Source organism: Struthio camelus, chromosome 3 (genome assembly GCF_040807025.1).
Source record: "Struthio camelus isolate bStrCam1 chromosome 3, bStrCam1.hap1, whole genome shotgun sequence".
Classification (NCBI taxonomy): domain Eukaryota; kingdom Metazoa; phylum Chordata; class Aves; order Struthioniformes; family Struthionidae; genus Struthio; species Struthio camelus.
In genome coordinates, this window is record NC_090944.1 from 74,018,110 (window position 1) to 74,032,290 (window position 14,181).

General features: G+C 38.5%; 1 protein-coding gene across 2 annotated transcripts in view; it reads right to left on the reverse strand.

The window, feature by feature from the left end:
- Positions 1–898: 898 nt before the first annotated feature.
- The window catches only part of MAP3K5 (mitogen-activated protein kinase kinase kinase 5), a 115,204-nt gene continuing 101,921 nt past the window's right edge, over positions 899–14,181 (reverse strand). For both annotated transcript variants that reach the window (XM_068938394.1, XM_068938395.1), the window contains 7 exons: positions 11,728–11,913; positions 8,501–8,606; positions 5,560–5,803; positions 4,521–4,633; positions 3,492–3,604; positions 2,518–2,594; positions 899–1,697 (listed from right to left, as the gene is read on the reverse strand). In XM_068938394.1, coding sequence (XP_068794495.1) covers positions 1,637–1,697; positions 2,518–2,594; positions 3,492–3,604; positions 4,521–4,633; positions 5,560–5,803; positions 8,501–8,606; positions 11,728–11,913 — 900 coding nt within the window. In that variant the 3' untranslated portion in view covers positions 899–1,636. The remainder of the gene's footprint in view (positions 1,698–2,517; positions 2,595–3,491; positions 3,605–4,520; positions 4,634–5,559; positions 5,804–8,500; positions 8,607–11,727; positions 11,914–14,181) is intronic.

Genomic DNA, 14,181 nt, shown 5'->3' on the forward strand with positions numbered 1-14,181 from the left:
ATGCATCTTGCTTCATAGAAGCTTGCAGGGGGGAACACAGGGCTGACTGCTGAACAGCTCTGCATAAACTAGCTTGGCTCTGGTGAGGCCAGCAATGAACTGCAGGTATTAATTCCCACCTGGTGCCAGGTTGGCTCTTGTGCAGACATTAAAACAATTCCACAATCACTCTCCCTTATCTTACAAGTAGCTGGCATTACTGCACACTCCAGGTCATGGATAATAGAGAACTGAATGCATGCTTTCAAAGCACTGACACACAAATAAAGCAATGTAATTAAATTTTGTTCTACTGTGGAAAAGAGGTTTTCAAGCTGCAGTTATTTGCTACTGATATAGTAAAATATTTCACACTGCTGAATCAAATTAGGGGAGTTAATTGGCTTAAGTTCTCCTTTCCATGTAAATAATTTTTAGTTGCTTTAGGTTTTGCAAGTTATAAGCTCTTTGAAAATATTTGTTAAAACTGCAAAATTCAGGGCATAAGCTGTACACTGATTGCCAAGGCTTATGAGGGAGCTTGTTTTAAGTCAAGCCTTGTTCACTGGCATTTTTTGCAGTCACCCCAGGAGAATCTGACGTTAGCCAGGGCTAGAATACTGGAGGGACACTCAGTGCGGCCGGACAGGGAACATCGGCTGTCCTTCTTCATGATGTATGAGAAAAGACATCTTGACTAAACAAAAGCAGAAAACAACATGCCAGAATGACCATTCAAGTGCGTGAAGGCTGGATATTCATTTCTTTAGTCTCTCCAGACAACAATTTTTTTGGCCCTGGACTGTCGATACTGGAGTTAGACTGAACAGGAAACCAGAAAACATTCAATGCTATGGTTATCAAAATAAAATCACAGTAACTTTAACACATGTCAGAAAGGTATCCTTGATACTCAGTATGATTTTTTTTCTCTTTTTTATTCCAATATTTTCCAGTTCTACACCTTTATTATTTTAAAAGTCCAAAAATATAGGAAAAAGTAATTCTTAGGGGTCTCTTTATTTTTAACTGTATATGTCAGAGATAGCTTTAGAACAAGCTAACATTACTATGGTTCAGGTGTATGCAACTGGTACAGTTCAGTAGTACATAAACAACTCTAAAACAAATGCACCATAGAACTTAAGTTACCAAAAATAAACAATATTAAGCTATGCAGGGCAGTAGGTAAAAACACTTACTTTTAAGTCTTGCACACTAAAAGAAAAATATCTAATCATGATTGAAACTATGAAGTTATACAGATTACTGAGATATATTACAAGGAAAAATAAACTTGAGAAGTTGTTGTCACATTTTGGTTTTGTTCCAGTGATGCACAGTCACATGAAATCTTACATCAGTTTTTCATGAAATTAACATTTGGTTACTTTAATAGTTCATAAAGTGTGGGGTTTTTTTTTGTCTTAACTTTTGAAAAACTTGCATGTAAAAACATTTAAAGTAAAATAATGTTGCAGGTTGTTTACATATTTCTTAGGGACTGTAGGAGTAAAAGCAGTCAGGAAGCTGCAGTGTTTTTAACATTGGTAAACAAATACTGGATTAAAGTGCAACAGTCCTTCTGACAGCACACCTGCTCTGTGCTGAAAGGAAATTTTTCCCCTCTGCAGAGAAGCAAAGAAAGATTTCAATGTCAGGCATGTTTCTCTCGAAAGTCAGTGATGGCCTTCCAGAGCGTGCATAGCATCCCTCCTCTGTAAAGAAAAATCATAAAGATGCTCAACTATAAAGATACTCCGTAGCCTGAAAACATTCCAGTTCAGGTGCCTTTTCATTTTCTTGCTCTAGTTGTGATCAATTAAATTCTGCTCCTAAAACTCAGTGGGAGGGCCGATCAAAAGTAAAATACAACACGTGATACCCTATAGAGAACAGTCCTTTTCTGATTATGGTACAGGGCAATCTTTCCACCCTTCTGATGCCTCTTTCTGGAGCTCAAACTTCTGGTCCAAGTGACATGCATAACACACAGCAGACTTCCATCATTATGGTAAGGTCTATTAGGAAAATGTTACTGCCTGTCAACATTTTATATTTTTTTTCCCTAAAAGCTGTTAACTGTACGCACAGTGTTTGGAAACTTCTATTGTTTCTACTTAAACCTGGTCCTGCAGTGACATTATTATGTATGATTAGATACAGCCTAGTGCCAGCTGCAATCCATTAGTATTTCTGCAGTTTTCTGATGAAAATAAACTGCAGAAGGTTACGGTTATCTGCCTTTTTACATAAAAGCAAGTCTCTAGTGGGACATCCAGTGTCTCCAGGCACAAGGTAAAAGCTTTAATTTGAAAAATAAGCTTTCCTATTAAAGGAAGGCAAAGGGAATTGTTTTAATTTAAAAATGATCAGCATTTTATCAGCAATACATTGGTATACAAAGAAATATTTAAGTGCTACTTATTTTAAATTAATACTGCACATTCCAGTAAGCAGATGCTCAGTATCAGTTATTTTCTGTCATAACAGAGCACGCTCCAGCTCCACATAGTTCATTGAAGTCTGAAGCATTACCTCAGTCTCAAACATTTCAGATCATCTCGTGTAACATAGCAGAGAACGTCCATTAACGTATAGTCTTCAGCCAAGAACTACCAAAAAAAAAAGTTGAAGTGAACATTTTGTTAGAAATACAATCCAGTTTTCTAAGCTTTATATACAGAGGTTAGGTTTAGAATAAGCCTAGAACTGGGCAAAAATGTGGTACCTATAACTCATTAATTTGCACTGTTTCTACAAATACAGTGAAACTACTTAATTTTTATATAGTATACTCTACATTGGCATGTCACGCGATACTCCAAATTTATACCACTTCTACAGCTACTCAGGACTTTTGTCAACTGGCATTGCTGTTGTTCTCACCAACATCTCAGTATCAGAGACTTTGATGAATATCAATTAGGGCATAATTAATACCCCAGGTTCCACTGATGAGGAAATAAAAACAACAGTTAAGATCTATCTTTTCCAAAGGAGCATCTAGCTTTGATGAGCTTGAATTTCTAGGAGCTTTTGATCTGAGCTATAGGAGTGATAACTATACCCAGATTTCACTAAGTCAGATGAAATTCTGAGGTACTCAACACCTCTACAATGATACCCTTGCTGCAGAGCAGATATCTACTTCAGGAGCTTTCACTTCACACAGTTAGCTAAGGATGAATGTGTACTCTGTATCGAAGTACAATCAACAGAAACTGCCGCAAAGTGTGTGAAGACACTGAGGAATCATGAACTAAAGCAATATTCTCAATTTAACAAGGACAATTTATTCTCTTATACCTAATCAGATGTATGAATTATTATCAATACTACATTTTTATGAAGGTCTTCATATTCTTCCCTTTTTTTTGTATCCTCTGAACACAAATTCATCTCAAAATGTGATTAAAAAGTAATTAAAAAAACTTGGGAATTTTCTTGCACTGAGTTACAAAACAGTAACACAACTGTGTCACAAAGTGAACAGAAAGTATCGTTCCTACCCTGTTTATAGTATCTTCATCAGCTCCTTGAACACTCAGCCAGTTTATGAGATCAGGGTCTTCGGTCCCTGTGCCAGTGGAATGGCGATGACAGATGGACAATCCGGGAATATCTAAAACAAGCATTTTTGAGAAAAGGTTATGTCTTGCCAAAGCATCCTCTTGTCATTTTTGATCGGTGAAGCACTGAGCTTTCCCTCCAAGCTTAGAACATTGGCGTACTCACATAAAGATACGTGTCAATTCCCAGAGCTCACACACTGAATTACAGTCTATAGACAGCTATACAACAATTGTTCCACTTGGTTAGGGATACAGTTATTTTACTGAAAAGTAAAGTCTTCAACATGAAGGCATATAAAGTAGCACGAATATCCGATACAAAAGCATCTTCTATCCTCTCCCAAGAATGGCTTTACTAGTAAAAGGCACGTCAGTATCACTGTAACTGTCTACACTAAAGTTCTTGCACTGATTTAACTAAATTGTTGAGTGTAAGTGATACAACTGTTGTGTAGGCAATGCCTTAGACTGAGGATCAGCTTTTGGAAAGCAACACTCCTCGGAAACACATTGTACTGAAACAGCAAACTGCAGTAGCGCTCCCACTGTCTTCATTGCAGATACACATCAAAGTCTGCTTCACTCAGTAAAGTTGTATTTACATCTCCTGATTTAGGTCCTCTTGAGCTTTCAATGCAACTAAGTCTGTAATTCAAAGGACACATACCTAATAATACTAGATCATCCCCTTTAGAAATAATATTTATTCTGTAGGACAAGAGCCTTGTACTCGTCAATATAATCACAGACAAAAAAGTATTTAAATCATACCTTTCCCTGTACTGTGATTACTGAAACAAATTAAGTAATTTATTTCCATAACATGCATTCTTACTTCAGAGCAGATCCTACCAGAAGCAGCACAGTAAAACATCTTGGTTGAGACTGGGTCAATAAAGGTAACAGAAGTTTAGCTGCCACTATTTTCTTTTGTGAAAGATGTCTTTGGAATCTCTCCTCACTTACGTATTGGCTGTGACCTAAGACGCAGGTTTTTGATCTCTTGATCTTTTTCTTCTATAGCTTGATGTAGGAGGACTTGAAATTCTCTCTCCTTTTGAACCAACTCCTCCAATAGCCTGTGAAGTTATAGGAAGGAAGCACACATTTTCTTAATTAGCTTAGAGTTTTCAGGAAAGCAAAGATCTTACTAATAATACTGTTACCTAGGATTCACTGAACTTAAACTGAGACCTTCATGACAGAGACAAGGATAGACTTGTGGGAAATCCACTGCCATAAATCAGATCCTGCAAAAGCTAAAATATTTGCTCTAAACAGACTATCTAAACTATTTTAATGCAAAGAAAATAAAATTATCTGGAAAACAGAGATAAAATAACAGATTCAGAGATTTGCCTCCTTTCTTTAAAAAAGAAAAGAAACATGTTTTAGTTTCAAAGTGATATATGTATATTTCTGAAAAATCCAAAATACAGATTTAGTGATTGTTTCTTCTTTTAAACACACCTATTTCTCTATCTTTCTCTGATGAACAAAATGTCTTTAATAAAAACACAGTGCTTGTGAGCCCTGATCCTGCTGCAGTGAATTCTGTGCACAAAACAAGTCTGATGCAGTTTACTTGTGCAGTTTATGTGCGGCTGTCAGCTAGCTTCGGTTTGTTCTCTAAGAATAACTACAGAAAGGAACAGCAAGTTCTGCCTTTATGGAAACAAAACACAACACAGTTTATTAGCCATACACAGCATATGAAGGAGAGAAAGAGCAGAAGCCTGGCAGCAAGTTCAACTTTTTCAGACCTTCCTTGAAAGGGCACCTGAAATCAAGACAGACCTTAACTTGCAGCACTATTGTTCTGAATTGAGTAATAACATTAATACAAGATACCAGGCACAACCAAACACTGACCATCAGTTAAATGAAACACTTGCAATACTATGGATTTTTGATGCTGTCATCAGTAGTCTACTGTATAGATTTCAAAAGCAAAACAATACATACTGCCACAAATAGGCTAGGGTATCTTGACATCCAGACTTACCTGTTTGTCTCTAATTTTAACCTCCCCAGCTGGACACTCAGTGATCTATGAGCAGCCTGGGAGTCATGGGATACCGTAGAGCTGAGCGTGCTAACACCTGAGGTAGCTATTGCATCTTCCATGATAATGCAAGGCTGTTGTATAGTTTGATTCTGAGGTTGTTCATCTTGATCTTCTTCAACTTCTATATCATCCTGATCTGCTGTATCACTTTCAGATGCAAGACTAAAATGTGGCCTCAATTCTATGAGAAACAATAAAACATAAGCAAAATAAAAAATATTAAACATAGAACATTAAAACAAGAGTAGGCTTAAGTGAGTAAGTACAGGTAATCCTGGAGCTTTGGTTAAACTTGACCTGAAATTTCTGTAGCAAGAGAATAGAAGATAATTCCAGGAGTTTAACACCGCTCAGACAACTGCAACATACACGCTGATTATTATTCAGCCTACTGAATGCTGGAAGTGAAAATCTGGATGAACAGGATTCCAGATTTGGTTAGCACCATTTGTCAAACTGTGCAGAAATCTTCCTGTTTACCCTGTACAATGCCACACCAAGCAAAGAGTACAGCACTTGATCAGAATTTGCAGTATGAATCCTATCTGTTGTCTAGTGCAACGATTGACTCAGGATTTGCCAAGTTCCATGGGAAGTCTGCTGCTACTCCTTGCTGCTATGCACAGTATCCCGGGGACAGAGCTACCTATTAATTAATACCAGTTCTACTGCCTTGGATTTATATTCCAGCTGTCAAGCAACACAGCTGTACGTCTTGCGAATGCTAACTGCAGCTGCACATGGGATTGAAAGCTTTAGAGATTTTTCCAAATAATCCCCAAATTTCTTTTCTAGTACTAAGCCGAAGTACTCTATGTAGTAAAAGTACTTCCTTTTGCTTTATTCTGTTCTCAGTGGTTTGCAAATTTTCCATGTGTCTGGCCTGAATTGTTTTATTAGACAAATAACGATTATTTTTCTTTTATCCAACTATTCCTGTTGCTGCTATACTGGCATATTTAGCACTCTCTCATTGTAAGAATATCACGTTTACCAAAAAATTGTATCCAAAGATAACAGAGAGGAAACAACACACAGGCCCCTGAATTAAAGTAGCATACTTCCCTTTGACCTATCAGATATAACTCTGCCTACTCTATAACAGTGTATGTCCACAAAGCTGTGGACACAAAGCTATATGTATACTCTGATTCCTGTTATTCCCCGTTTAAGCTACCCACCAGAGCTTACCCGGTATGCAAAATATGTACACAAGGCCTGTGATATTCCTACAAAATCCATTACTGTAACAACATCTGTTTGTTAATTCTAACCCTTCAATAATAAATCTTCCTTCCTTCCTTCCTTCCATTGTGACTGCTCACTGCTGAGCACTGCCTTTAATCTCTTCACCAAAACATACTCTTTTCTGAATCAGGCTTGTTTTCTGAAGGTTTTTTTTCTTTCTGTTAAAGAACTGACAAGCGCATTCCTCTCTTTCCAAAAGGGGGATATGTTTCTTGATACATTTCTTCTCTTCATTTCAATGTTATACCTGTTTCAAGGCTGAATATATCAAGATCAACAGAGCTGTGCTTATAGTCTAAATTAAGGAAAACAAATTTATTGTATGGCAGTTACCTAAATAGCACTATTACACGAGGCAAATATGTCTGGACTTGCTTTAAACTTCTGGATCGCACTAATAGGAACAGAAGTTTCTTTCACCATTGTAAGGTGACCATCAATATGCATAATAATACAATATCTACCTCTTACCATTCCTCAAACACCACACAGCTTTTAGTAGTATTAAACCCATGATAATTAAACACTATCCATGGGAGAAAAAAAAAAAAAAATCAGAAGAAGGAAGTGAGGGGAAGTAATCAGAAACTGGGCAAGGCAGTTAGGGAAAGGGCAGAAGATCAGGGTCTGAAAACTTCTGGGGCAGAAGCTTTTGTTTAAGTTTGATCATGTGTAATTAACACTGATGCTGACCTGTATGGGGAAGAAGAGTTCACTAAGGAGTAACTCTATAGTACTACTAATATAGAGCAATAAAGTACATGGCTAATAAAGATATTCAGCATTCTAGGCAAAAGTTAGATCCTCCTGGTGACTTGCCAGTTATCACAGAAAGCCTATTTATGCCTTGCTGGTTGTGTTGGGGATGTGGAAAATACCAAGGACAACAGGAAGAGCCATACATTTTGCTGGAATTTTTAGATCCTTGTGTTGATAATCCAAGTCTTAACCCATCGCAGAAAACAGGAACCTAAGTATTTTGACTTTAGAGTTGGAGCAATAAAGCATATATTTGAAAATTTCACCATTAGTTCCAGTAGAGGGCAGGGGAGAGGGGATAGCATGAGATTAGAAGCTAAGAAGCAGCAAAGAAACCAACTACGGAAATAGGCAGACCAATAACAGAACAGGTTACTGTTTCTTCTATATGGAATCCCCTTCCCTCAGCTAAGCCATATATTCTGCTCTCACAAAATTCAAAATACAGTATTCAGAGTGTACAGCTGATTATTTGCTTTAGACAGCTTCTGACCAGGAGACTTTGGAGCACTCAGAAAAGCAAAGATTAATATCTGTGCTTTGTAAAACCACCCTAAAAATCTACATGTGCTGGGTAGGTTGGTTCTCCTTTGGATTTCAAGGGGCAGCATTGTGCACTCAAAAAATTAGGCCTCAGAGTGCCTTAGAGAGCAGCAGTTGGCTACTACCTTGCAAAATTGTTAGAAAGGCGCTTTCCAAAATAATTTGGACAATTCACTTGCAAACGTTTGAACTGTGAAACAGCCAGCGAACAGGAGAAAGGTCATTGCTAGTTTCTGAATCTTAAGTGAAGCACCATAACCACAGCTCTAAGGCGTATTTAAAGGGATCAGGTAATAAATATTTGCTGAATATTAAAAAAATGACTCACCTGGGACCAGAATAGTAATAGCAGTCTGCACAGCTTTTCTAATTATGTTATCCAATGCAAACATCCAGTGTGGCTTGATGTTGTGATTTCGGAGAACTTTGTTGACCTAGCAACAGAGAGTTCGGCTCAGATATTATATCCCCCAGAACTTTAAACTGTGATAGAGATCAGCATTACATCAAGTGTTTGAACTTACAGGTGCTGTATCAAAAAAGGGTGATTAAGACTATTTCATGTTGTCATTAAATGAAGAAAATAATCGCAACATTGCGATAAAATGGTTGAAGTTGGCAAGTCTTACAATATTTTCTATTTCTCATAAAGTACCAGTTCCTATGTTAGGTAATTTTGATGACTGTGATACTGAAGTTTATTTAAGCTTCATGCTCATGGACAGAAACTGAAAAACGTGAGCCCCAAGACAAATACCAAGGACTATATTATGAAAGTCTCATAACTTAAACTAATTATTCTCGTTAGTTTTTTGGCATGGTTTTTGACTACTTCGTCTGGGCAACATAGTTATCTATTTTAAAGTACAATTGTAGGAAATATCAAAGAACTAGTGTAATGCTACTCCCTTTTGATTCAGAAAATAGTTAATTAACATTAGTTTAAATGGCCTGGGGACTTGCATTTGTGTTCTGCACCATTTACTCTTTCCTTCTACTTTTTGTTTATTTCCTACCATGGAACAGTTTCCTACACTGGGTTGCTCCTAAGCCCCTAAAGGCTTGTTTCCAGCCACGTTCCAAGGAGCCCCTATGGATGCTCTGCGCAGCTCGCAGGAATGCCTCTGTCTTGGGGAAATGGTTTCCCAGCTCGCAGATGACAGGGAAGAAGCAGGTGGGGTGATGGTGCTGAGACAAATTAGCTAGCCACCGTAAAGAGCAATAGCACAAAACAGTCTCAGTGCTGTTTTCCAGGTATGGAAGCAGCCAGAAGCAAGAGAATCTGTAAGAGTAGAATTCAAAAAGTTGCAAGAACAGATTCATTTAGAAAGTTAAAAAAACCACTCCAAGCCTTATGGGGCGGGGGGAACAGCAGCAACTATGGCTTACTAAAAAATGTGGCAAGAGAATACTTTACTTGTATATCTTCCCTCAGAAAACGATTAGTTTAATTCTCTCACATTATCATAACCTCTCTGTAGGAAATAACTGCAGACTGACGCTTTCAGAAGATGTGTAAAAGATTTATAAGTGTTATCAATCATAAATATCATCATCGCTGCCCCAAAGCAACACTATTTGGTAAAATATTTATGTATATAGCTAAATCTCCATGACTGTGTTGCCAGCGGCCACGAGATGGCACTTGGGCACCGTGAGAGAGAGGTGGCGGCAGCCCCAGGGAGCCTGTCCCGGCTCCCACCACTGTGCTCCCACCACAGCAGCGGCGGTAGCTCCCCGAGCCCCTAGCTGCTCCAGCCCCGGGAGGCAGCTCAGCTCCTCTCCCTCACTTCTACCAACAAACTGACATGGACTTAGCTAAGCAGAGCCCACTTCTGTACTGAAACAGCATGATGTAACTCTTGATGTAACAAGAGCACACAAACTCGCAGTAACGTGATTTAGATTTTTTTAGACTACAACATAAAACTTTTTTTTGGTTGCTCTGATGAGGATATCCACAGTATTAATATGTAATTTCAGGCAATAAGGTTTAAGTCCTGAGAACTAGAGAACCACTTTCCCTTGCTCTTAGCAATACCCCAGTCTCTGCAGCCTCTGAGAGCTTGACACAGACCTGGATTTCAGCGTTCTACTACAGAAATCTCATGTACGTCCAACAATTAACACTGGACACATATGAAGTTTTTCTTGGAACTTTCTGTGGATTATCTTAGTTAAACAACAGGTAGTAATGGAAGAGAGAGAGACAGAATTAACAGTTAAAAATACAGTAACTTATAGTGGTGAAGTTAACAAAAGAGGGATAAAACATTTACTAAATAGAGCATGAACTCAGGCCACCACCACAAAACAAACGAGGCCCAGTAGGATCCCTTTCAGGAAATCAAGATATTTGTATACCTCTGCCTTCAGTTCTTTTCTTGGCCTTGTATGTTTTTATTTCATGGGTCAAAACAGTAGTAACATGAGGTTAAATGGAGACCTGAAGTACACTCAAAGTGAAGACTCAAAGAGAAATTTCTCATTTGGGGGAACCTCTCCTTTACAGATTCATCTTCCACAGGAGTTTTTTTTGATAAACAGCATCTAATTCTCTGTTAGTGTAACGTGTACAAACAGTATAAATGCTGTGCAGTCCTTCTGAAAGCTCTTTTTACCTCTCAGAGTACCCACAGCTTAAACGTTCACAAATCATCCACCTTGAATGCTACTTGGATTGTCATTTCACTTTTACTACATGATGCCAGCCTGGACACAGCGATGCTCAGCACAGCTGTACTTTCCCATGTCAATTATTCATGGTAAGCATCAAGCCTGACTGTTTGTTGGCTACCATTTAAAAACAAACCTTAAGGACAAAAACCATTTGTTTTTGGTAAACTAGCTATTTATAGGTTATTCATCACGTGTGTGCTTGGTTGCTCAGTGTAGGAAATTGTAAATTTTGCAATAATTACTGACTGAAACAACTGTTTCAAGTTTGCACCTCACGTAAAAAGAATACAACCTATTTTTATTTCTACTTGTCCTGCTTATTGTAACCTAAAATGAAAATGCCTAATTTGGCAGAATTCTACTGCTAGCTAAAACACCAGAGGAGGAGTTCAATATAATATCATAAGGTAGCTAGACTATAATTTGGAGTATGGAGTGGTTTAATGTTATTTGTTTATAGGGGAAAGTCAAGTTCAAGAGATCTGCATTTATGCAGCATAATCCTTCAGCTCAATATTGGTCTTATTTATCAGGAATCACTTCAAAATGAGATTTTTCTAAGGCTCTTCTACTTTACTACTATGGAATAACGTTTGCACAATTATGGTGAACCTTCTAGACCTTTATTCACTGAAAACTCAACAGTTGTATTCAGGGTCTGCATCCTGCCACAGGATCCCACAGCAACCAAACCAAATTGTGGCTGTGGGCTGTTTTTTATTATTAGAAACTCAGAGCCTTCAAATATTTTTGTTTTGGTAACTCTGAAAGGAAGTTAATGAAGTTCCATTTGTTTCTTCTAGCTTCTCGCTTCTAGCTTGAGACCTTTTTGAGGTTTCACCACACAAAAAGTTCTTCGTGAAAATGACAACTTACAGCATCTTGAAAACCAAACAGCACCAGCTGCACTTGACTGATTCCATGGCTGTCAAAGTCTAACTCCAGTTTCAGTTTTGAAAGAGTGGTTGCAATGATTTTGCGATCAGTGGACCGTACAAATTCTCTGAGGCTGGAAACAAGCGTTGTGATGTGTTCCCATTTTAGCTTGGGCTCTTCAGCTCCCTGTTAGAGGAAGAAAAAGGAAAGGAAATAGTTTTGAGAGCTATCTTTTGAAATGTACCCAAGGACTTTAGCCAATACAGTTAAGGCAAAGGTGCAGCTGAGGTCAGGCAACCGTACAGCATAAGTATGGCAGCATAGAGCTCTGCCACTGAGCTCCTTGCGCACACAGACTACTTGACTAATGAGTAGCTGACTTTGTTTTATATTAGTTGCTACAGTACATGTACAGACTATAGTCTGTATGTGTGACTGTATAGAAGCAAAAAGATGTGACTAGATATACCGTCCACTAAATACTACAACCTACTCCTTCACTTGCCAAAAAACATGTACTTTGCGGTGCCTCAGTTTCTTCCACGTGAGCACAAAGTATGCAAAAATAATTACATAATTTCTATGTTCCAAGCATAAATTCAACAGATGCAGAGAGACAACAACATGCAAAGTCCTATAGCAGCATTTAAAAGAAGGGATTAGTGAAGGTCACGCAAAACGCTCAGAAAGAGACTAATTCTTCCCCGCGTGCTTAATTTCTCTTGATATGGGACTTTTACACTTACCTATTCTTAGAGTAGGTCTGCAGTCTCTCACTCTCTATTGTAAATGTAATGCATACACAATAACCCACCACTCATCTATATTTTTAGAAGCTTTTGTGGTTTTATGTCAGCTACAAAGATAGCAAAAAGCTCAAAAGCATTCATCAGAATTACCAGGGTAAGTTACTAGGTAACAGTCAGAGGACTGTATTTACTTTTTAAAGTAAAGTTATGCCAACCAACTATAAATTTCAATTCTAAATCTAAAAATGAAGTCAGAAAAAGAAAAGCATTCTGACTGTTCAACATACAACATTAGAAGCTTATTCCGAAGGAAATTAAATAGAGACTAAAGATATGTAACATTGATTTGCACAATAGAAAACCACTTAGTGTTTGTTCTCCGTTATGTTTGCCAGTTTTACACGACAAACATTATAGCTGCCCAGACGTTGTGCTATAATGCCAATAATGCTGAGGTTTTTACTAGTTAAGTTAATCCTGATTGGGATGAATCATCTGAGTTGAAAGAGAGGGAGCGAGGAAAAAAGAATAAAAACAGAAAAACAACAACAAAAAAGAAAGTCAGCACTAAGCAGTCTAACATCCCACTGGCTAGAGCACCTACCTGGAGACAAAAGACCCCAGATTCTGCTCCTCATCTGCTTTAATTTGAAGAATCACCGTGACTATTGGCTATGCTGGTCTGGATGGATCCCTCAACCTCTCCTGCTGAAAGCAGATCTCATTTTTGTTCAAATAGGTAAACCACCCTCACAGTGGAGAGGTGCACACACAGCACACTGCAGCCTTGGGACTAGACGGTTCCAAGTCCAGCAGAGCACGCTGTGGACACAGGAACCAGTGTGGAGTCCTAATAAAAAACAGTGGCCTATTTTGGGGAGGATCTTTTTCCCTAGCTGCCACCCCTAATAACTACTTTGTTGAAATCATTCTTATGAAGTGTTCTGGCTTTGATAGCACTTTTCCCTTCATAAAAATCCTGACCAGATCTACAAACAAGTCAGGAGTCTGTGGTTTGCATCTATTGGCACCTTCTTGCACTTACACAGGGCATAATGGAAGCACAGCTGAACTTCCCCTGTTACCATCACTTCCTGGTGGCTTGAGTAACTTTTCTACTCTCTGACCAGCATCCTTCTCCTGGGGCAGCAAACTATGTTTGGGAGTTAGAGCTCTGCATCCTATTCAAGGGCTAATAGCCCCACGGTTGCGCGCTTTGAACTCTGACCCTATAACCCTGTCCCTCTGCTTAGTTTTGGGCTACTGCAGGCCCAGCTGAGGCGAGAAAGTTAATTCATCTGTCAGCCTTTGGTGGCCAGTCCAGGGTGCGTCCTGGCTAGATGAAAGGTATGTCATACATAGGGTGTAGGAAATACCAAGAGCTCTCTCTACATCTTGTCATTGAGTTTCAGCCTTTCATGGTCACTTTGATTATTCCTTTCATACACATGCTAACAGATGTATCTGCTATAGCAGCGCTCTAGCAAAGCAACGATCACGGGCATCTCTCCTGTTGCCTTCTATTTTAACACTTTCTGTAGTTACCAGGACAACTGATTCCCCCTCACCCCTCCAAGAGTTAGAAGCTTTCCTTATTGGTACGGAAGCAAATCCAACTACTTTAACTGTGGTACATGCATGAGAATCATATCGGTTTGCATCAGTTTGTCAAATCAGTACTATCTTTAGATACTGATTTACCACA